The following is a 22,425-nucleotide window of genomic DNA, read 5'->3' on the forward strand; positions in this document are numbered from 1 at the left end:
CTCCTTATGTAGGTGCATTTGCAATACTGGTGATGTTGATGTTAGACATTGTACTGTACCCATGCTGAAAATTCCCATACCATCGTAACCATTATGCAGTTTATAATTAGGACAAATTAATAATTAGGATACAACATGGGTTTCTGGAGGGTTGTAGGAATAGAGGACTTTACTCTTTGCCTCACACTTTGTTTTCCTTAATACCTGAGCTGTGTTTGCTTCTCTCTTCTGCCATGACAGAGCTGTTAAGCACTGCAGAACACAGCGTAGCTGCGTTTTGTGTTAGAGGGTTGACACAGCACGTTTAGATCTCAGAAGAATGGACTTTGAGTATAGGCTAATAAAACAGCAACCTACTGCTTTGGCACACTAAATGTTACAGCTGTCTCAAGGAAGAACAATATTGGTGATTGGTTGTGTAGAAATTAATTACGTCCTTTCTTTGTCTCTAGCTCTTCTCCACGATGACTAGAATAGTACCATCAGGCTGAACATAATGAGTTTTCCTAGTTACGGTTGTTGCAATCTGCACATGATGTATTTATGGTTTTATTGATTTTTAATATTTTAAAGCACCCAGATCCTACGACACTGGGAGCTTAAGAAGTATGAATAAAAATAAAATAGAGAGAGGAAGATGAAAATGTCATGATTACATTTTTTTTTTAAAGGAAGATTTATTGTACTTTGACTCACACATGGCTGCTCTGAGGAACATCTGTTTTTTTTAATTCATCTGCCAATAACTTTTGATAGAAATGTTTAGATGCTTCCTGCAGCTTCTTGGAGATCGGAGGCTAAATGCTTTACCTTCTGTTGAAAATGATCATAAAAGTAGGAAATAAGTCTTAAAAAACACCTCAGCAATAATTCTTGGGTTTTTGGCTTACTGGTTTTTAATATTCTCTTCCAGCTGTAAACGAAGGCCCGGCATCCCAGCAGCCGTCCTTGCTACCACCGGCGCAGCCTGAACACTCAAGCAACGAGGATGCCCCAAGCAGAACGATCCCCACGGCCTGCGTCCGCCCCACGCACCCCCTCCGCAGCTTTGCCAACCCCTTGCTACCTCCACCCATGAGTGCAATAGAACCGAAAGTCCCTTACACACCGCTTCTGTCTCAAACGGGTAAGGAAGAAGGGGGAAAAGTCAGTTCAGGGAAAAGATGCAAAGCGCAAGACTGTCCCATACGCTGAAGAATATCTTTAAGTGCTCACAGCATGAGGAGTGCATGTACGCGGTTTGATGGTAATAAGCTAGTATTTCATTCTGACATTCTGGCATAAAAATTCAGGACAAGACAATAGCTTAAAATCAGAGTTAACCAGTATGTCATGAAAAATGAAATAAATGAGATGCCAAATTAATCATTTGGTCTTGTTTCCAGTCTCCTGTTGTGCTACAATAACTTGAAGCAATGCCAAACGCTTGACTCTTGTTTCAAGGCTTGTCTTTTTGATAATGAAAGGACTATTTATATATGCTGGAAAAGAACTGACTGCAATTCACTCCAGTGTGCAAAGTACTTAAAAATTAAATAGCAAGCATGCAAGGAACAGGAAAAAAACTATTTGAAAAATAATGGTCATAGAATAATGCCACTTTTGATTGAAGCTGCGGGCTGTTCCCAGGGTTAGATTAAATGGTTGTATATGGCTGTAATGAAATGTTCATTCATTGTCTCGTAAACATGCCGGTGACACAAGTGCGCGACTCAAACACCGTCTGCGCCAGCGTGGGCAGGTTTGGGTGGTGTGGGGCATGGCGGGGTAGGAGATGTTGTGCCTTGCCAACTCCAGGCTTCATTTCTGGGTTTGTCCCCTGAGCAGCGCCACTTCTAGAGAGCTGCTTTAAAACTTTTCACTGTTGGAGCACATGAGACCGTGTGTATAGTATATATGGTATATGCTTGGATCATAACATAGGCCCAATGCTAGAATTGTTCTTCACAGGAACTGGTGTTATTTGCGTGCCGCTATTTGGTGTAGTAGCAATAACTCCTAGAGCTACCTACTAAGGCAAAAAGAGAGTTTGCAGGTTGGTATTTCATTTTAACTGTTTACTCAGTTAGGTTGAATAATACCCAGTCTGGCTCAGAAAACCTTTGAGATTTCAGCTTTGCTCTTTCCTGTTGTGATATGTCCTTCTGAATGTAGTTTTCTTTCCACACAACGTATATCAGTTCCATGTTTGCAAAAAGAAAGCTACCCAAAAAATCTCTGCATTTTTTCCTGGAAGTACCTGCTATCCATCAGCAAGTAATCCAATTTCTGACAGCAGTCGGAAGTAGATAAATCCTTATTTGTTGGAGAAATGCTTTTGCCGGGTAGTACATTTGAATTATTTTTATACATAATAGAGTCAATTCATTGTTATGTAGTACAGCATTTTACTTTGTGAGGGTCTAACTCTACTTATCTTACTCCAGGGAGTAAGCATAGTCACCTCAAAAGGGCTATTTGCCCCGTAAATCAGTTGGGGTTTACCATGTAACTATTATTATGTGGGGGAGGTACAGAAAAAGGGAGTCGGAGCATGTTACGAATCTCCATAAATAATCTTGCCATCCTGATAAAGTTGCCTTTTTTGGATAAATAATCTTACTTTAGAAGATGCAATGTTTCCTACAGGCAAGGGGTAGGACTTTGTTACTAGGCAAAATTTAGACCTGAAAGTGGCAACGCTCTGTATTATGGCTGATAAAGCAATGGAAAATTCTGCTGTGCTGGATGCTGTCACATAAATGAAAGCATGTTGCTGGGTGATACAGAAGATTTAAATTATTGTGTTTACTATTATTTTAAAATTGCAATTTCTACCTCTTAGAATTTTGTGTAACTTCATTTCTGATCTTCCACCTGCTGTTCTGTAGTGTCAGGGGCTATTTATTTTTCTCTCTGTATGGTTTCTCTTGTTTTTCTCAGTGTACTTGTCCTCGTAGTCATTAGCCAGACTGATACTATTTCCCTTACCAGTTCTTTCTAGAAAAGTCTGTTTTAGAAGCATTAACTTACACTTGTGCCTCCAGGCAGATGTAGAACTGCTTCTGGTCCTGTACAAGCTCACTTGCTTGCATTAAGGCCAATTTTTGGTTTATGTAATATTTAAGAGCTGCTTAGAAACTTTTAGGTCATTAGTGTGACTATTTTGGTTTACCAAATATGAATACTTATACAAAAGCCAGAATAAAAACTCTTTAATTTTGTAATTTTTCCCAGTATTTTTTACTTACATTTGAATATCAACAGCTTTTCATCAGAAATTCCAAATATTTCCCCTAGCACTTACGAATTTATTGGTTTCAAGCTTGGGGATCTGTTGGAAACAGGCACTGAATGTGTATTTTTTAAGCTTAATAATTGTCTAGTTTCTCAGCAGTAAGTAAATCTGTGCTTTGTGGTTTTATGCTAGTTAAAAGATGCTCAAAACAAGATTGATCTTTCAGTATCCACTCCTGAATCCCTTCCCTCTGGAACCTCAGTCTCTACTCTTTTTGCTTCAAATGGGAGATTTAATCCGCCTTTTAAATTTTGCTGGAAGGCTAAAGGGAAAGGAGAGAAAGCATTAAAAAGGAGGCCAAGAAACAGCACCAGTAATTCTGCAAACTTGCTACTACCCATGAGTATGATATCTTAGCCATAGTTATATGGCTAAGATGTAGGCCGTGGAAGGGGAATTTTGGAAACATTTTTGACTTTACAGAGCTCTTGATGGATTTCTTGATTTGTACCAACCTGCCAGAAAAGGTGGGCAAGCTTTTGGCAGACCAGCTGAACAAATTGCCATGTGGACCGTGTCTCCTAATTCTACTCCACTTAGAGACACCGCAGGCTTATAAAGCTCTTGGCAAATTCCCATGTTAGAATAATTGTTACTTTCCTCAACCTGCTAGATAGAGTTATTTGGTACGTTTTTTTAATCTCAAGAAATTTTTACATGTACTATGTAATAAAGTAGTAGGGGAATAAGTAATAGTTTCATCATTACTTAAAGTAATTAAACTACTCTTTGCTTTTCTCCCTTCTTTTTAAATGCATGTCAGTCAGGTAGCTTATTCCTTTACACCGTGCCTAAGTCTAAAGCAACAGTCCTGTACAATTGAAAGGGGCGAAAACAACAGAGAACTGTAGAAATCGATCCGGAGATCTCCAGCAAAGATTTTAAAAAGCAGGAACCTGAAGTTGAGTAGATCCATCCCTATGAGCGCCTCCATTGCTGACTTGCAGACTCTAGCCCTGTGATTTTTATATCTCTTTTTATACAGCAGCTTTGACGGAAAAGCCTGTGGTGTCCACCTGGCGCTTGGCCTGCCCTGTTGCCTGCCCCGTGGCCAAGTGCATGCCGAAGCTCCATATCAGTGCAGATGTGGAAGTGTCAGGAAGGGATTTTAGACAGTCGCTGACCAAGAAGGTTGAAGGAGGAAAGTTTAGATTATAGTTCTAGAGTTGGCATCTAACGCTGGCCCTCATGCAGTTTTAGCATTTAAATTATTGTTTGGCTCTCACCCAGAGGATGGATGAACGGAGGGGGCTTTCTTGACTTTGACTGGATGCTAAAAGGCGGTCTCTCCTCTAGTATTTTACCCATTCAATTTATCTCTGTAGTGGCATTATAATTAGCTGTTAAACTCTATCTTATGTTTCATAAAAAAGACAGATCACTTTTCAGACGTGTGGGATTTTGCCATGAGGGTATGAATAAATATTGAAAAGGCTGTGCTCCTGTTTGTTGGGTCATGGCTTCAGCTTAATCCACAGCTAAAATCTGCCATTTTTCTTCTTCTTTCCCTCCCCACCTTTTTTTTTTTTTTTTTTGCTTGAGCCCAGTAAATCTGAGCTCTTTACATTAAACCCTCCTTGTAGATATTTTATAGGAGTTCTCAGCTTTTCATCACCGCTTTGTGATAGAGCGCTTCAGGTTCCCAATACTTTTTCTGAAAGCGTGGGAATATGTCCATGAGCTTTCCAGTCCCCACTGTGGCTGCAGCCACGTCTCTTTGCAAATCAGGCACATAGGCATATAAGTGATTTGACTTAGTCCCCTTTCAGGTTAAATAGAGAATATTTGATGGAGTGTTGAGCTTATTGCATTATAGATCTGCCATAAATTACACAAATGGACAGGAAACAATTTTTTTTTTTTCCCCTCGCAAATGAAAATTCCTTTTAGGTCTCGATGATCAGCTGCACTTTAAATGAACCTGAATTAGGAGGTCATTTTTCTTCTGCAGAAACAAGCGTGAGGTGATGGAAAACGCAGCCTCTGAAGTAGCGGTCTTTATAGCGTGTCGTGGTTCTAAAACTTTAGCTTTTTCAGGCTCTGATATCTTTTGTCAGAATGTAAAAATGCTACTTTTTTTCTCTTGCTACTTCACCAAAAAAGTAGAGTTAAAATCCAAATTCTTGCCTCCCTGGACTGCCTCTGTCAGTTGGATGCCCCAGAGCTAAAAGTCACTTTGTTGCACAGCAAAATTGAGCTTTCTTTTCCTTCCTCCTGTTGCGCTGTGAGGCATGCCCCAAACTGGGAATGGTCTGGGAGTTCAGGGGAAGGGTTGCACTGCAGATGAACTGTGTAAGTTTTCAATTTAATTCTCTGCTTCTTTGGAAGAAAATGATGTATTCTCAATATAATTTAATGGGGGTTGTTTGGGGAGGAAGTCTGGCAGGAAAATACCTATGTGAAAAGCTGTAGTTGGCTATTGCCTGGACATCAGTGCAACTCCTGAATACCCAGGGTGAACTACACACCTAGTCTTTTCATTACCAAATGGGATAACAGAGACTGCTAAGAAAATGAGCTCTGTCAGGTTTTTTTTTTTTGTGTGTGTGTGTGTGTGCGTGCTGCTGCTTCTCTGCTAAAGCTGTCATAAAAAAGAACCAGAAAAACAAAAGAGAATACTCAAGCCAGTGGTAGCCAGTGGTAGCACCGTGAGTTAAAAGTCAAATAAATAAGTGATGAGATCAAAAGGAAGAAATATTAAGCAGGGAATCCTGAGCCATAGTGACCTCACATAGCAAGGATTTGCCTCAGAAGGCAATGAAATTGCAGGTATAAAAGTGAATATAGGCATGATGCTGTTCTGTTTGGTAAACTTGCTCTTGTACGTATGGAGAAAGAATGGCAAATCCTTCCCAGAACTGCTGTAAGAAGCTCTAGTAGAGGAAGCAAGATTTTCCTGGGCCAGAAACCAGGTCTGGCTGCAGTTTTGCGAGTGGGTGTTTGGCCCTGGCTCGGATTTCTAGTAACGGTTCCACAAGCTCCCTCCTCCCACCTGTCTTCCTTCCTCGTTCGGAGTTGTGTGGTTGCGCTGAAAATAGACTGCTCCTTTCAGGAACATGACTGAAATCGCTGGTACGCAGGTGTCTTGAGTTGTCAGTTCTCAGGCAGCGTGTTTAGAGAGGGAAACTCCAAGAATAAACCTTTTGGTTTTAAGGTAGGCAAATCTGGGAGACAAAAATTTAGAAAACTCTGGGGCTAGATTTGTGCTTTATAATCACTATGTTTTTTAGAGTGTTTAATCCCCTCAGAGCGGTGCAAGGGCATTTATTTTGAACAATCACTTAGCTCTAATTAATTAACTACATAACCAAATTCTGGGTCCTTTTTTTTTTTTTTTTTTTGGAAGTTTACCACTCAGTAAAAAATTCCTAGGGCCAATGTAAAGCACACATGAAAACTAATTGTTTCTAACTTGATTTCAGTCATTATGTGTAAAGGCAATCCTGAATTCTTCTGGTAATAGGGTATGAAAGTCTTTCTGGCTCAGTTTTTTTTCTGAGTTTAATAATGGGTAGAAACGACTGAGATTTGTGGACTTCTCTTTATCATAGTTTACAAGTAGGCGAGGTCTACAGATACACCGAAAATATGGTTCATTTATGAACCTTTTATTCTGAAATCTTAACTTTTTTGCATTAGTAATTCCCAAACTCAAAACATCCAAGGAAAATTACTGTTTTGTTTCATAAGCCTTTATCTGCCCCTCCACCTTCAGCTTTCAAATGTTTTATCTTCCTTGTTTCTTTTTATGAAAAAGCTTTCTCCGTTCCACTGAGATACGTGGATAAAGAAGGGTCACAAATGGGTCACTCCTGTGTATCAGCAAAATCTGACTGCAGTCCAGTCCCATACTTAGGCATAGCTTTAGACTCCTCAGTTGTCTCATTAAAATCAAAGGGACTGCTGGAAGGTGTAAAGTTAAGTGAGGACCTAGGTGCTTGTCTGGATAAATGAACCGATTCTACTTTGATATAAATGAGCTATTTCAACACAAGGCGGCAGTCAAATAATTAAAAAAAAGTTTTTTTCTGGATAATTAGACTGTAAACGCATGGAAAGATTTAATGATGGGCAATGTCTGTGTTCCTGTATTTCTGCACCTTTGCAGCGCAAAGGAGTAAAACTTTTTTCCACTGCACGTACGATCTTCATATTTAGTTGGGCTTGAAGTTGTTATTGCTAAAGAGTTGCAGCCAAAGGTAGTCACTTCTGTCATGACACACACCCCACATAGTGTTTGCAGCAGAGAGATTAAAAATATTTTATTCTTTGCGGTTCAAGAGGTAGTGAGGGCATGAAGGACACGCATGAAGACATGTCTCTAATGTGACACAGGCTTGGAGTTCTTGCACCGACCTAGGTTTCTACGCCCAGCCTGTATCCTGCAGAGTAAAAAGAAAAAAGCCCAATGGAAGTTTTTAGATATCTGCAAGTTCTTAAAATGTAGAGCTCCTTTTTGATGAAGAGCAGCTGAGAAGACAGAGAAATGATATGTCAAATATCTCTCATATTTCAGTGTATCTGAGAGGCTTGTGTTGTTGCTTTTGTCTTGAAGTGTCCTTTCCAAACTCACTGTTTCTATACCTATTTTGAAGCCTGAACACATAAAAATGTATGAGGTTCATCAGTGGTAGTTGAAAGGCCTCTCGAATAGGCAGTCCCATTACTTGCTCAGTACTGTATTTTTAAGTGACTAAATGACCTCTTTCTGTGTACTATTTCTCTTTTTACTTTCTTCCTCTTAATATCAAAGATTCCTAAATTTAACTTTACCTCTTTTTAGAAGTATCTCCCATGTGGAATGAGCCAAGCCTCCACTGATTATCACCTCAAAAGTCATTTTTTAAAACTCTGTTTCATGACGAATTTTTTTTTTTGTTTTTTTCTTCTCACCTGCAATGTAAAACTGCTGAGTCATCAAATAATATTTTTCATATACTTGCATATTCTATTCCTCTGAGAGGCACCGTGTTATACGGGATCACTCTGTCACGGAAATACAAGCAAGCTCACTTCTAAATGTTACTCTCATCTTTCTGTTTCAACTTTCAAGCCGTTTAAACTAATAGAACATTGCTTTTACTGGAAGAAATACCAAATGACCTGTTAGGGGCGTTTGATCTGCTTGTGATTTTCTGTTGTACGTTTATGGGAAACTTAACCTCTCCATACTGCAAGATAAGCAGTACATCCCACCATGATTGCTTACTTAATAAGAAAAATCTAGATGTGTACTGGTATATCGCACTCCTTCCCCTCCCTCTGACATTTAGGCTGCCAACCTTGTTACTGATGCTACTGCATCTGGGACACCTGAAATTTTTAGATCATTTTGATTTTCCAGATTGATGTCATTCATTTTTGAGACCTTAATTACATTTTCTTTTGTTTCATAACAGACCTAGTTAATGACACAGACAGTGTTTGCCTTTGTCCTGTTGACTAGAAAAAGACTGCAGAAAAGGTGTAAGATACAGGGGCAGGAAAAGATAATCTGTTTTGAGTTACAAGTCTCACGTCACCTTCTGACTTCTGTAGCTTATCTTGACTTTTATGGCCCCATTACGCAGGGTACATCCTGGCTCCATTTATCCTCAAGGAATACTTTAATTCTTACAAAAGCAAAAGCTTGTTTGCATCCCACTATATAGTTCAGAAGTCAAAAGAGATGGAGATGAGTTACTTCATTGATTATGGCTTCGGGAAGGCTTTTTTTTTTTTTCTATGAAAGAAAATAGCAGCGAGGAGTCAAACTCAGTGTGAAAAAGCACAATCTTTTAGTTTTGGAGCAGCCGCAAGCCAAACGAGGCTCAGTGTTGCCAGCAGAATACCCACACGATCCAGCCAGAATGACTCTGTGCATCTTCTTTCTTCACCAAAGAAGTGCTCAAATCCGCGGTCAGTATCTCCTTATGGAAGCAACTCACAACACCTTTTGGCTAACTCCTTCGATACGGTAACACAGATGTTAGCTGGGTAAAACTGGATCAAACTTCCAAAGGGAGTAATTGAGAGTAAGATTTTCTGTTGAGTTAAGACTGGCCAAATGCAGACAGCATCAAAAGGCAAAGCCTGCAGGAAACGAGGATGGGCAACAACGAAATAGAATAGAATTTGGAGACTTTGCAAAAGATGTAGTGCAAAAGATGTAAGTAGTGTCCTGAATATTCCCAGGAATGTCTGAAAAGTGACTTCTACTTATGAATAAAAACCTAGGCAGGGCAGAGTGTTCAGGCAGTTTGGGAACCCACTGACAAAACTTCTAGTCTAGGCTGATGATGGAAACTGATAAAGTACAAATGTTATCAGTGAAGATCAGAAGGCTTTCTGGGACATAAGGTAATGCTGAAAATTTTGGACCCCTTGAGAACACCTAACAGTGAAGAGTTCCAGCAAGGATAGAGTGATTTCCAGCTGAAATTTCCCAAATAAATTTTTAAAATGCATTTTGGCCCTTGGCAGATGGAAATGGATCCAAACAACAGATGAAAACCTGCTATCACAACACAACTTCCAGTGCTTTGTAAAATGGCATTGCTATTTCCCTTGTTTCTGCTAAAAAAATAGCTTCCTTCATACCTCCTAAGATCATAGTTAACTTCTCTGAGCCACATACCGACTTGTAAGCTTGAAAACATGTAAGCATGAAAAGCAGGCAAGCTTTTCTCTCCACTCATTTCCTACTGTTGGGCCCAGCAGAATCTGTGGCAAAGCTTCCTTTTCTTCGTCCTCAAAGATATGGTTCATTCTTGACTAATTTTACTAATCTCATGAATAGGTGTCTGCTCCATGCCAGTCACATAAGGTCGTTGTGAAGCTAAAGGAGAAGGAGAGGGCCTTCAGAAAGACAGTTCACCCTACCTCTCCACAGACTTTGGAAGTTGCTTCTTTCCATAGATTACAGAGGGAGGCTGAACGACCAGCTGAGGCTCATGCCTCCCTTTTAAACAGCTGAAGGTACATGATACCCGTTGCACTGACCTGCCGCAATGAGTGGCGTGAGCAGCAGAGGGACAGGAAGGGCCGTGCTGTGCCTTTTCTGGTGTTCTGGCTCCCTTCTGGTTCTCCTGACGTGTCGAGTAGCGAAGCCTTGCACGCTTTGGCTGGGATTAGAGTTCATAATCACAGAGTCACAGAATGGTTGAAGTTGGAGGGGACCTCTAGAGAACTTGAGGAACCCCATTGGTAGTCATCTTCTACCCCAATACTTCCCCATCAAGCATGATTTCTTGCCATCACTCCTTAAACCAGTTCCTTTAAATGTTTGCATAGATCTTCATTTTCTCCAGTTTAACTATTTTTCCCATGTCACTGTTTGAATCATCACTCAAAATGTCTGTAACACACGACTCAAACAGGAATTAACAGTCTTTGTGTACGACGCGGACCCCCCAGTCCACTGAGTGTGAACGTAGCTGCCTTTGATGCTTCCTGAGTTTCCAGCTCACTGTGCTCGCCACTGCCAGGGACTGCCCTCTGGAAACACCCACATGAACAGCAGAATTCCCAGATGCTCCCACTGAAATCAATTGTTACCTCCTGGCTGGCTACGTCTCATGTCCCATTTGACATAAAGCAAAGTAAAATAATGAAAATTAGCTCTCCCAATGTATTGTTATCAAGAGAATGAGTGCTGTATTGTTTTTACTTGGTGTTCATCATCATAACATCTGGTCTGATATGCACAAATGCATACAGATTTAGAAAACTGCTTCTTTTTGACTTGATAACAGGCTCGCACTAATGTGCGATGCTCCTGAAATATAAAGGATGATAATGTAATGCGTTCAGTATGGGCCTCTGAAAAGCAGTGGTAGCTGGAGTTTGCACCTGGTAGTCATATATTATATAACTAATGAGCCAGCGAAATGTTTAATAACCCAACTGAGAAAACGAAACTTTAAAGCGGTGAATTTGTGCTGAGACTGCTGAGAAGTACACTTGATCAGCGTTGTCATCTCCTGCCTCGGTGGCCTCAGTTCCAACGTTTGCTTTTTTTTGTTTTTGAGGCTCCTGCTAAATTGGAAAACATTAGAAACCAAAGTGATTTTAATTTAATTAGCTACTCATTTGCATAAATTAGTTTACTTAGTATGTCAGCCTTCTGTGTGCAGAACCCTCATGGAGAGGCCCGCTCGGTCTTTCTAATATCCTCTGGGGGAAGGGGGTTCAACTGTTGCACTAGTCACATATTGCAGCCATTCTCTTTGAAAATGCTGCAGGACATTTACCAAAGAACTGGGAATGTACAGCCAAACCTAAGCAACATTTTCTCAGCTTCACTTTAGTTTCGAGCTTCATGATTTGCCTGTTGCTTTTGTGAGCTAAAGGGCAAAACGTTGCACAAACTGAACTTAAGCATAATCATCATTACGGCTTCTCATTAACAATATCCGGGAGGGAACATCTGTCTTTGTGCAGAAAAGCAGGTCTTTAAGGCCAATTACTACAATTAATGAGTTACATATGAGAGACATGATTTTTACCACGGGATTTACAGGTTTGTAAGAGGAACATATTCTGCATTTCACATGCGCTCCTCACCATTTCCTTCTCCACCAGTCCATGAGGATCAAGCAAGTCACAATGCGAAGTCGCTTGCATCAAGAAAGCTTATATGGTGCATTAGCTAACCAGTAAGCAGCACTGATGCGGTGCCTCTGCAATGGTGCTGTTTATTCTTCGTTTGACAGTGCTATCCCAGGACCCAGTCAAGATTTCCTGTAATAGGCCTCTGATAAGTCTGCCTTTAGGAGGGCATTGGAGTGCTACCAGAACAGAGATAATGACACAGCTAGCAGCTGCAGGAGGCACAGCTGTTGTTTCTTTCTTCACTGAGTGCTGCAGATGTTTTCAAAGTGTTTGGAAAATAATGTTGAGACGCTACAGTCTCTGCCCCAATGAGCTTAGACTTTAATTTGTCTGTGATACAACCTCCTTATCTCTGTTGTTTTTTTTTCTGTAATTAATCTCTTGCATTTCTCATTGGCTCTGCAGCATATAACCGCTGGGTGCACGTTGCAGTCAGTGCTTATTTCAGGACGGCTGGATGTGTAACACTTCAGGGCTGTTACATAGCAGGGAGCAGACAGGTTTTTTCCCATAATAGCGCTGAGGATTAATTCTAAATGTTAGCGCATGTGTGGCTATGAGGCCAGATCCCATGCTTTACCGAGCCAGTACGGGATGCGCAGTGCACAAGATAGCCGCAAGCGACCCAAGCGCAGGGCCCGAAACCCAGCTCAGGCATCTTGTGCCCCTTCCGCTCCATGCCAAAATGCCCCACGTGCTGATACAGCGACCTGTGCCCGGGTTTAACAAAACTTGGAAGCTTAGAAGCGCCTTTCCGAGCAGGTCTTCCAGCCGTTGAGCCATGCGGCGGCTGGGTTTCTTCTCTGCGTGCTTTCTTGCGCTGCCAAATAACATATGATGCCACTGCTCTGTAGCAGCAATCGTTCAGTCACTCAAGACGTTGTGGGTGCTCGTACTGATGCCAGTCAGGAAGCCTGTGTTTGGTTTGGAGATAGCAGAAAGAACATTAAAAAGCTGAAAGGGAAGGGAGGGGGGATTACATTTCTTCTCGGGAAATCATCTTTTTGTTAAGAAATGGAAGTGAAAAACATTTCCTTTCATATAAAATGATTAGAATGTGCAGCACTTCGAAGATTGAATCTTTGGGGATAACTGTATCTTCTGTTCTTACTCTGAGATACAGGGAAGTTTGAAGGCCCGGTGATTAAAAAAGTCTTTTAGCTGTTAAAGGGGAGCTGGAGGAGTGAGTGTATCTTTGTGGCGATCTGTTTGGGTTTGGGTTGAGCCTTGGCACTTCCATAGCTTCCGTTAAACCTGAATTATCCAGGATTCTCAGCCTCAAAGCAATTGTGTTTGTGACTCTCTTTCCCATTTTTGCCCGTGTCGTGCAGTTCTTTGCTGCAACTTGCCTTTAATGAACAGGCTGTTGGCAGCTCCATTTAGGGAGGGATTTTGTTCCCTCTCCTGCTCCATTGTGTTTTCTCTGCCTTCAACTAATTAAGACTGTAAACACAGTTCTTTGAAATACCGGGAAATTAATCCGCAACTTTTGTCTGCTGGCTACTCGTTAGAGCTGCAGGAACGCAGAAGCTGTCAGGCCGGCGGTCGTTTGCTGGGACCTGGCGGGTAGTTCTCCGCTCCGGCTGCAGCAGCTGCCTTCCTCGCTGCGCCGCAGTTATCCTCGTGGTAGCATCACACCAGGCTCGGGAGCCTTACGCTTAATGAGCCCATAATCATCTTTAAGAAAAAGGCAGGAATCTGATGATGAAGGGAAAACAAATGGGTGTTTAAGCTTAAGATTGATGAGCAGACAGCTTGGTTTTGCATGGAAGCTGGGTGTTTCCAGAGACGGGGTATGGAGCTAGCTGAACTATTGCTCCAGTGAGAGACAGCATAACCTTTAGACACCAGTCCAGAAAGGGACTTGGGAGTCGTGATGCTCCCTTACTGTGCCCAGCTCTCGGCATGCCCAGGATCCATGGAGAAGGAGAAGGGATGGGTGGAAATAAGATCCCTCACAGCTGGTATAGTAAACAGAAAGCTGCCAAAACCTACAATAGTCCAAAAGAAATGCTGAACAAGGGAGCAAATGGGACACCTTAGTAGTCTACCAGATTTAAGCGCTTTTGGAAAACTGCAATTTCCAGCCTGAAACAGCTTCCAGGCTATAGCGCCTTTGATGGGTGTCACAGTAAGGGTCATTGGGCTCGCCCGTGGGGGCGCCTGCTTCCATATGCACGTTTTATGGCTCATGTGTGCCAAGACCTGTTTTTCTCTGCGTCTAATTCTGATGTAATGGCCAAGAGCCTAAAGGACTCAGTATTTCCGGAGCTGACTTCCTGATGCTGCTGTCTTTTAATACCTCTAACAAGCACGATCAGCTAGCAAAGAGATAGCTGTTGTTATTATCATTATTATTATACACTTTTTTTAATAGAAAAAAAGAGAGGGAACTTGCTGAAGATCGTAGTGGAGGGAATATAAAGAAAAAAGCTATTGGGCCAGTGGTTTTTATTTACGATTTTTTTGTCTTGATTTCCAAGGATGTCAAACGAACAGAATAAAAATCTTGTTCAAGTCCTGTGGAAATGAGACCTCTGCCCTATAAGTCGAAAGTCATTGCCTGTGCCAGCGAAGATCTCCTGTGAGCTGCTGGGGATGGTTTGAGGGATTTTACAGGCCCCAGTATGTGATGCACTCTGCCGAGCAAGTGTCAGTCTGGAGATTGCCTGTTAAACGTATGAACATCATACTTGGCCTTAGGGCACCAGGAGGCATCAAAGTGCTTGAATGGCCATAGAGGAAATGGGGGAAGAATGAAGTTGGGGACTGTAGGAGGTGGAAGAAGTGACGAAGGACCCTCACTGAAGGGAGTTTGGCCTTACACAGCTCGGAGGGGGCATGTTTAAGCAGTAGTTTCAGGGGGAGCAGGATATGCAGGCAGCAAGCTATCCTGAAAATGCTGTCCCTAGTTCAGCCTTGAATCTGTGACGTATTTCTTTAATACATGATCTCAGTTGGATTTTGTATGATAGCTTTAATTTTCAAAATATCCCAAAGCACTTAAAATCAATGTCTTAGATGCTTCTGTTTCCATTGGCCGCTCCTATGTCTCCAGCAGTGTCTGCCACAGAGTCAGGCCCATCGTACTGAGCGGAGGCAGATTGGCTAGGACAGTGGTTTTGCTCTTTGATGTTTTAAATCATTAACAGAAAAATTTTGATTTCCACTAGGAGAAAGCTAAGGCATCTCAGTTAGTGCATCTTTAAAGAATCACACTTCAAGCAGTACCTGAGCTGGCACCTCTTTGGCAAAACAGCAGTGCTCTTACTCGGGGCTAGACAGGGGAAAAGCAGAGTTGTTTAAAAAAGGGAAGTCCTCTTCTATAAAAAAAGAAACCATATTTTAATACCCGTTCCATATGTTGAGCTCCTTCCGGATGGGGAAGAAAAGTCAGAAAGCGTCTTTTTTTGTTGTTGTTTCAGAAGGGAAATACAATTTTTCTGAGCTCATTCAATGAGCCACGTAGGGGGCTGCTGTCAGTTTGAGGAAGTTAGAAAGAAAAGTTGACAAGAAGCGTGGAAATGAGCAGCCAGAGCGGGAGAACTGTTTCCCCAGCCTGCCCCCTGCTCCCGCCTCTCCAGTCTCACTTTCTCCCTTGAAGCACGACGTCAGACTGACAGTACCCTGCCAGGCAGGGGCCGTGGGGCCGGGGTTTGCATTATCTTCATGGCATACCAGTTTCATAGGTATTTTCCCCCGGGAAAATTAAATTTCCGCCTGGAAGACTTTGTTTTGCAAAAGAGCATTTTTTTCCCCATCAAAACGTAGCCTCAACAGAAAGTCCCTAACCTGCTCTAGCGGCGCGTCGCTTTTGGCAGCCGAGCCCACGACAGTCCCACCCCGCAGCAGAAGTAGCTGTCAGTCGTTCCGCAGCGTTGAGACGTCTGGGATGTCGATCCTGCTGAGGACCGCAACAGGATTTAAATCTAATTGAGGAGTTTTTAGAAAGTGTTTCCGTCGGTTCCGGTGCTCCTCTAGGAAGAAGTAGCATAAGTATATTTAGAAAGGGGCCTGCACAGTCATGACCAAAAACACAAGCGGCAATGGTAACCAGTTAAATCAACTGTATTTTGCCTGTGATATCTTCCCTGCGCTGCCCTTCGCAGAGCTGTCTGTTCTTATTGTGACTTTGGTTTCTTCTTTTAGGGCCTAACCTTCCCAAGGCTCAGGTTAAAACAGCGTCGCTTGGATTGGCAGGAAAGGCAAGATCACCGTTGCTACCGGTGTCGGTGCCCACAGCCCCGGAGGTCTCCGAGGAGGGCCACAAGCAGACGGAGGACCCCGCTAATGTAAGACTTGCCTTCAAACAGAGCCTCCTTGCCCAGCTCATTGCCCCGGAGATATATTATGCCATCTTCAATCTATACAGTAATTTTTAGATAATGTTTGGTCCCTGCTTACCTAAGGTATTGCGCGACAACCGATAGCTCTTAGGACCCTAGTAAAAGATTTTGGCAGTCAGTAAAACTTACCCTTTGACATTAATGGACTTTGGCACGTGTGATACAGGGAAGAAGAGAGTGCTTAAATTCTGTATTAATATCGTCCCTGGGACAACTCACACAACCTCTCTTGAGCTCCTCGAGATATCGGGAGGAGAGAAGAAGGGAGTGAGAAATGCAAGAAAGGAAGAAAATAATTTTGGCAGGAAGAATGAGTATAGAGGGAAAAATAGTAGTCAAGAAGCAGATAAGTGAAACTGGAAGGATGATGAAATTAGGATGATCTTCTCACTCCTGTTAAGACTCTCTTAGAGAAAGGTCTCACATCCAGAAGATGAAACAGTGCAAAAGAGAAGGAATAAGGAAAAAATATATATTAAATACATACTGCATATTATCTCTTTTCATCTACTTGCACAGGATAATTTTTCGCTAGGCACGATAGCAGTGATTTGTCCACCGTCTTGTTAATGAATCCTTTCACATTTTCAGCCTGGCTGAAAAGCTTTGCTTTAGACATGCATATGGGAATTTTTGGTCTGCTGGCTTATAAGGGTAGGATCATAGCATTTTATTCCTGTTTATCATCATCAATAGCATGAAAATATATTTCTGTATGTAGTTACAGAAGGATTCTCACATTTTGCTGGGAAAAGGGAGTCAAAGGGCATAATTATATTTGAATATAAAGTTTTAACATTCTGAACTTCTCTTGCCCTCTGGAGCCTCTGTGATGCCCCTGCTTCACTGATTCTCTGCAAAAATGAGGTGATGCTAATGGTTAGTCCTGGTTCCTGCAACAAGGTCTGCAGGCCTCAGAGTGATCTAGTCCCAGGATCAAAGCCAGGAGGGTTTTTTTTTTTTTTATCCCTAAATCTCAAAGCAGGTAAGATCATATGCTAGAGGCCAAGCAGCTAGAGGGGATGCTTTTCAGACTTCCCCTGAAGACTGAATTTTACCTCCGCGAGGGTAGCTCACAACGTAGACCCCAGCTCCTCCAACAGCCGCGGGACGGACCAGACGGGGCTTGGACTGAAGCACCAGTGGGTGAAAGCTGTTACTGAGCCAGGCAGGCTGGAGCAGCTCGGGGCTTGCTGCAGCCCGGCTGCGGTGCTGAGCTTCTTATCAAATCCTGCTGCCTCTCCTGCACAGAGCAAGTAGGAGACATAACGTCTTCTGCTGGAGGGGGAAACAACATTAAAAGGCTCTCTTTGGTAAAATCACTGGTGTAAAGAGTAATTTAACACAGAACATTTGATAACACGAAGTGCAGTTTCAGCTCTCAATACCTTATTTTGTAACAGCAGCACGATTTATTTCTCAGGAGAGACGCTGCTCGAGCTCCACAAGTGTGAGAACGGTTGCGGGAAGTAATGATGCAGGCAGCAAGTTCATCAGAGGGTCAGAATTTGGGGATAAAGGCTAACATTTAGGCAACTTTTTTTAAGCGGGTGCTCTTTTAAGTTGCCTGCTCTTAACTCCATCCCACCTTGGGGACTGCAGGCTTCCTATAGCACTTACAGATCTTTTACCTTATAAAACCCACATAAATAACTAATGTTGGAGCTTCTTCTCGCTGTTTTGAAAGCGGAGACTCATCCCTCCTGCTCTTGTCTCAGCAATTTTTGAGGACAGTTGTTCCTAGCAGTAGGTACATGATACTCATCATTTCAGGGTTTGCTGCAAGTTCAAAGCACTGCTTTTTTTCCGGTCCAGTTAAGTGCTGAGCATCTTCTGAAAAGTGTTCTCCACCCTCTTCTCCCGCTAAAGGCCATGATAGGAATTAGTAACCACTAACAACAGGAGCTGAGGAAGGTCAGCTACTTGCAAACCCAGACCTTGGCAATTAACAGTTGCAGCCTGCCCTAAAAAAGGCACGTTTTGATGAGTATTTGATGCATCTGCCGGGTAGTAGAAAACATTATCCGCCATGTGGGGCTCACGTTTCTTCAGCTCGTGGGTTAAGCCCAAAAACACCAGCCTATTCAATCTTTACATTTCAGCCCAGTCCTGAATAACGTGGCAAGGCCCCGCGGGGTGCTCCCCCCGGCAGGCGCCGGGGCTCGGCGGGTGCCGCTCGGGGCCTCGGCTTCTCCCGCGGCCTCCTGCGCTCTTTCGAGGTGCTTTGGGTTGCAGCGCTCACTGACTGCTGGTTTGTGTGTGTTTGCTCGCTTGCAGGTTTATGAACAGGATGATCTGAGTGAACAGATGGCCAGTTTGGAGGGGCTAATGAAGCAACTCAATGCTATCACAGGCTCAGCCTTCTAACAGCTTTTGAGGAATAGGTAATTATCCAAGAGCATTGCAGCATACCAGTATTTCATGCATCCCCCTCCCCACCTCCGCGACCCCATGAAATCATCTTCTTCTCGGCACCATTCCTTCAGTGCAAGGAAGATTCCTGAAAAGTCCTGAAAAGAATAATAAAGAGCAAGAAAAAGAAAAGAAGAAGAATGTTACGTAGCTGTAGATCTGGCATCTGAAGTGATGAAAATGTGTCCTTTGCCAACGCAAATGACATCATCACAGTGGAATTGTAGTTGATGCCGCTGGATTGCTCATTTTGATCTACTAGTCTTCGTAGAGCTCAAGTTGTCATGACTAACGCACTTGTTTTACTTCGTAGAGGTTTGTAGCTCTTTGTATAGATCTTAGTCTTACCTCATGCAAGTACGTTTTTCAGCATAGACCATGCCATAATGAGACAGTGTTGTAGTTCACTCTTTTTGTTTTCTATGTATTACTGCTGAATACAGAAACACCCGTAGCAAGTAGCCGTACCACCACACCAAAAATCTGGAAATTTTCCCAACAGCACAAAACGAACAGACCAGTTACTCATTTCTCTTGTAGTTTCAGCCACTCATCTTGCACACGTGGTGGGTATTAGCAAGTTGCTGTAAAATTCAGCCATTTTAGCAAGCGTTTGTAAATCCTCCCATAGTTAATGTTTTAGGTATGGCAAACAGAGAACCAGGAACGTAAAAAAAATCTGCATTGGTGGCATGCTGCCAGCCAGCCACTGTATACTTACGAAAAGCGGACATAACATGCAATCTTCTCTGACACACGGTAATTATGTGCTTAAGCTTGTAATAAAACATTTCCGCATATGGGTGGCCTTTGTGCCAGACCGCCCTGTGATGACATTTGAAAGCTCTGCTAGGGCCACCTTTAGCACTAGCGAAGACAAAAAAAAATGCAGCAGAAGTTTCCCCGACCTTTTCTTTGCCTTTCTGCCTCCTGCAAGATGGCTCAGCTCCAGGAACTCTGCGACTCAGCCGCCGACTGCCCCTTCGCTCGGCGGAGACAGCTGAAATGGGAAGGTGACCCGAAATTCAGGTGGAGAGGGTAGTGGTGGCTAATGCAGCGTGCTTCCCACAGGTGAAACAGGTGAAACAGAAAGTTCTTCTTTTTCTCCAGAAAGAAGAACTGCGGAGGCCCGGTAAATAGTGGACAGACAAGTTAGGGGGGCTCTTTCCCAACGTAATATTTTTGGTTTGCTATTGACAGTAGTCCGGGAGGAAAAGCAAGCAAACAGTGGTTGACGGCAGGACGCTGTGAGCCTGCGTGAAGCTTTTCAGTGCTTCCTTCTCCCTCTTGTCCTAGTCCTTTCGCTGCATATTACAGTGTTTATTGACAACTATAACTGGTTGAATTGACTAAATTTTGTGTGCATACATTTTATTGCTAAATTTTCAGCTGCATTCAGAGTTAATCCCTGTTTATGCAGCTGAATCACCAAAAGGGAGCTAATTTGCGTATTTATCAGTTAGGAGGCTGCAAAACCCAATAAGAGAGTTTCAGATGAATTATTCCATTCAGCTCTGCCTTTGATTTCAAGCTTGAGTGGGTCATAATTTTAAAAGAGCATGGAAAGGATAGGATCTTTACAACCTAATAGCTCCTTTTATTAGGTGGGTAATTATATGTGAATCTCCGAATAAAATATTTTGAGTAAAATGGCACTGCAACAGAAGTAATAATTCAGATTATTTTCCACGGCCCTGTACTGGAAAGAAAATCAGATGTCAAGGAGGAATTCAAATGCTTCATTAGGAACTCCAATGTGTTTGTGAAAATGCTCCTTAAAAATGCCTTGTTATTCAATTTACTAAGATTTTAATGAAATATTTCTTGAGAGTGAGGAAATCTTGTTTGTATGGGAGGCTGAGCTTTCTAGCGCTGAGAGATTAGTAACTAAAAACCACCACGGTAGATAAAATGGATACATCTTTCAAGATGAAATCCCAACTCGGATGTTAGACCCTAAAAAAAATCACTACCTACATTTTTACTGGAAGAAAGCTGGCTTAATGCAGCTTTTGAATAGCTCCTCTTCCATATTTGCGGGGATTGACATTGTTTGAAATAGGAACATAAGGTCAAATCTGGCTCTCGCTTATCTTTTAGAGAATATTGGTTACCCTGGAGTTTCAGCAGGATAACTAGGAGCAGGAGCTGCCCAGAAAATTTAGAAGTAGAGCACTGTACCTATTAAATCATGGAATATTAATCCAGAACTAAGTGTTTAACAGTACAAAGTTAGCTAAAATAAGAGGATGGTGAGCCTCAGAAGGTTTGCAGATTGGATTTTATTTGTTTTGGACATGCATTAGAGTGTTCAGGTGCTTTTTTGCCTGCTTCGTTATTGATCGGCCTCTTCATTTTGTTCATGCACCTCTCTCTCCGACTTAAACGTTAAGCCCCTGAAAGTCTGCCAATTGAGCTGGAGCTCCTGTGAGCACAGCCTTTCTTCTGGAGTTTAAAGTATATCTATTTTCAGACTCAGCCCATTTAAATCAATAAAACTCGCAGACTAAGGCCAGAGTCCAAGCTGAAACAAGTCCTTGTATGCTCTGTGCAGCACATCAGATAGAAAGGAGCAACTCTGGCAGCTGGTCCCAAGTAAGGCAGAACCTTTCCCCTACCCCCTTTTTCAGGAAAGTAGTAGACAATTTCTTCTTTGATTGAAGTTTGACATATGTCAGTAAATTAATGCATATTCCACATTAAAAAAAATCAATACTCTGATTTTTGTAGCTTTTTTTTTTTTCCAAACCCTAAATGGCCAAGGTGTAGTCTAGAAAAATGAACATAGCTTACTGACTTCCCTGCTGTTTTTGCCAGTCTGTTTCAGATGTCGGATTCCTTTAGGCCTTCACTTGACAGCTAAGAAAGGAGCTGTGCCGCTTGACTTCCCCTAAGCTAAATTTGGGTGTATTTTTGACACTAAATTTGGGTGTAATTTTCCTAAAGAGCAGTGGAGAAGTTTCCAACCTCCATTTGAGGATGATTTTAATAAGATCCTTAATGACTGAAAAACTAATTAGTAAGCAGATACTTCTTTTAAAATTTGAACTACTTGCAAAACTCAAATGAGTGCTTTAGCACAAAGCCTCCAAATTATATTTTGCTGATGCTCTATTTATTTGCAATGAGCCTGGCTGAGAATTTCTTTTGATTCTGATGAATTCCTAAACTGTGAGAATATTTATAGCCCATGACTAGCTCAACCATAGACTCTCCCAGAAAATGGTAACGAGAAATTCATCAATGCATGACAGATTTGTGAAGCTTGATGTTGCTGTGGGAGATCATTAGCTAATCAATGCAATGGGGCTGCCATGAACAGGTGAAAGATAAATGAGTTAGCAGCCAAAAAAAGATATATTCTTTCTTTTTCCCTTTTTTTTTTCTCCAGGAAAAGCCTAAAAATGGAGCAATATCAGTGGCTCCACAGTTTGAGGGTTCCCTAACTCAGCACACTGGTCTGATGAGCTGCCTAGATGTTCAGTTCTGGGGGGAAAGTTCAATTACTTTCAGAAGCTATTTATCCTTTAATAGAGGGGAATAATCTGGCTTATGTTCTTACGTGTAATCTTGATTGCTTCCTCCTTTGGGGCTGGACATTGATATGGCCAAAATATTGACCTCGGAGTTGTGCTGCCACTTCTCACAGGGCGAGGACGCGCTCTAGTTTTACGCAAGGGGAATCTGGCAGGAGTTTGACCCAGACGTTACTGAAGAGGAACGTCATATCTCCATGTCGGTCCATCTCTTTATGCATCCCCACATTTGGGAATTTGTAAACTCCTGACTGAGATGCAG

General features: G+C 42.2%; 1 protein-coding gene across 1 annotated transcript in view; it reads left to right on the top strand.

The window, feature by feature from the left end:
* LOC138064734 (netrin receptor DCC) overlaps positions 1-18,728 on the top strand; it is a 608,179-nt gene extending 589,451 nt beyond the window's left edge. Inside the window, exons 27-29 of the mRNA XM_068928548.1 lie at positions 914-1,126; positions 16,019-16,161; positions 18,493-18,728. Coding sequence (XP_068784649.1) covers positions 914-1,126; positions 16,019-16,161; positions 18,493-18,582 — 446 coding nt within the window. The 3' untranslated portion in view covers positions 18,583-18,728. The remainder of the gene's footprint in view (positions 1-913; positions 1,127-16,018; positions 16,162-18,492) is intronic.
* Positions 18,729-22,425: the final 3,697 nt, after the last annotated feature.

Source organism: Struthio camelus, chromosome Z (genome assembly GCF_040807025.1).
Source record: "Struthio camelus isolate bStrCam1 chromosome Z, bStrCam1.hap1, whole genome shotgun sequence".
NCBI classification, from domain to species: Eukaryota; Metazoa; Chordata; class Aves; order Struthioniformes; family Struthionidae; genus Struthio; species Struthio camelus.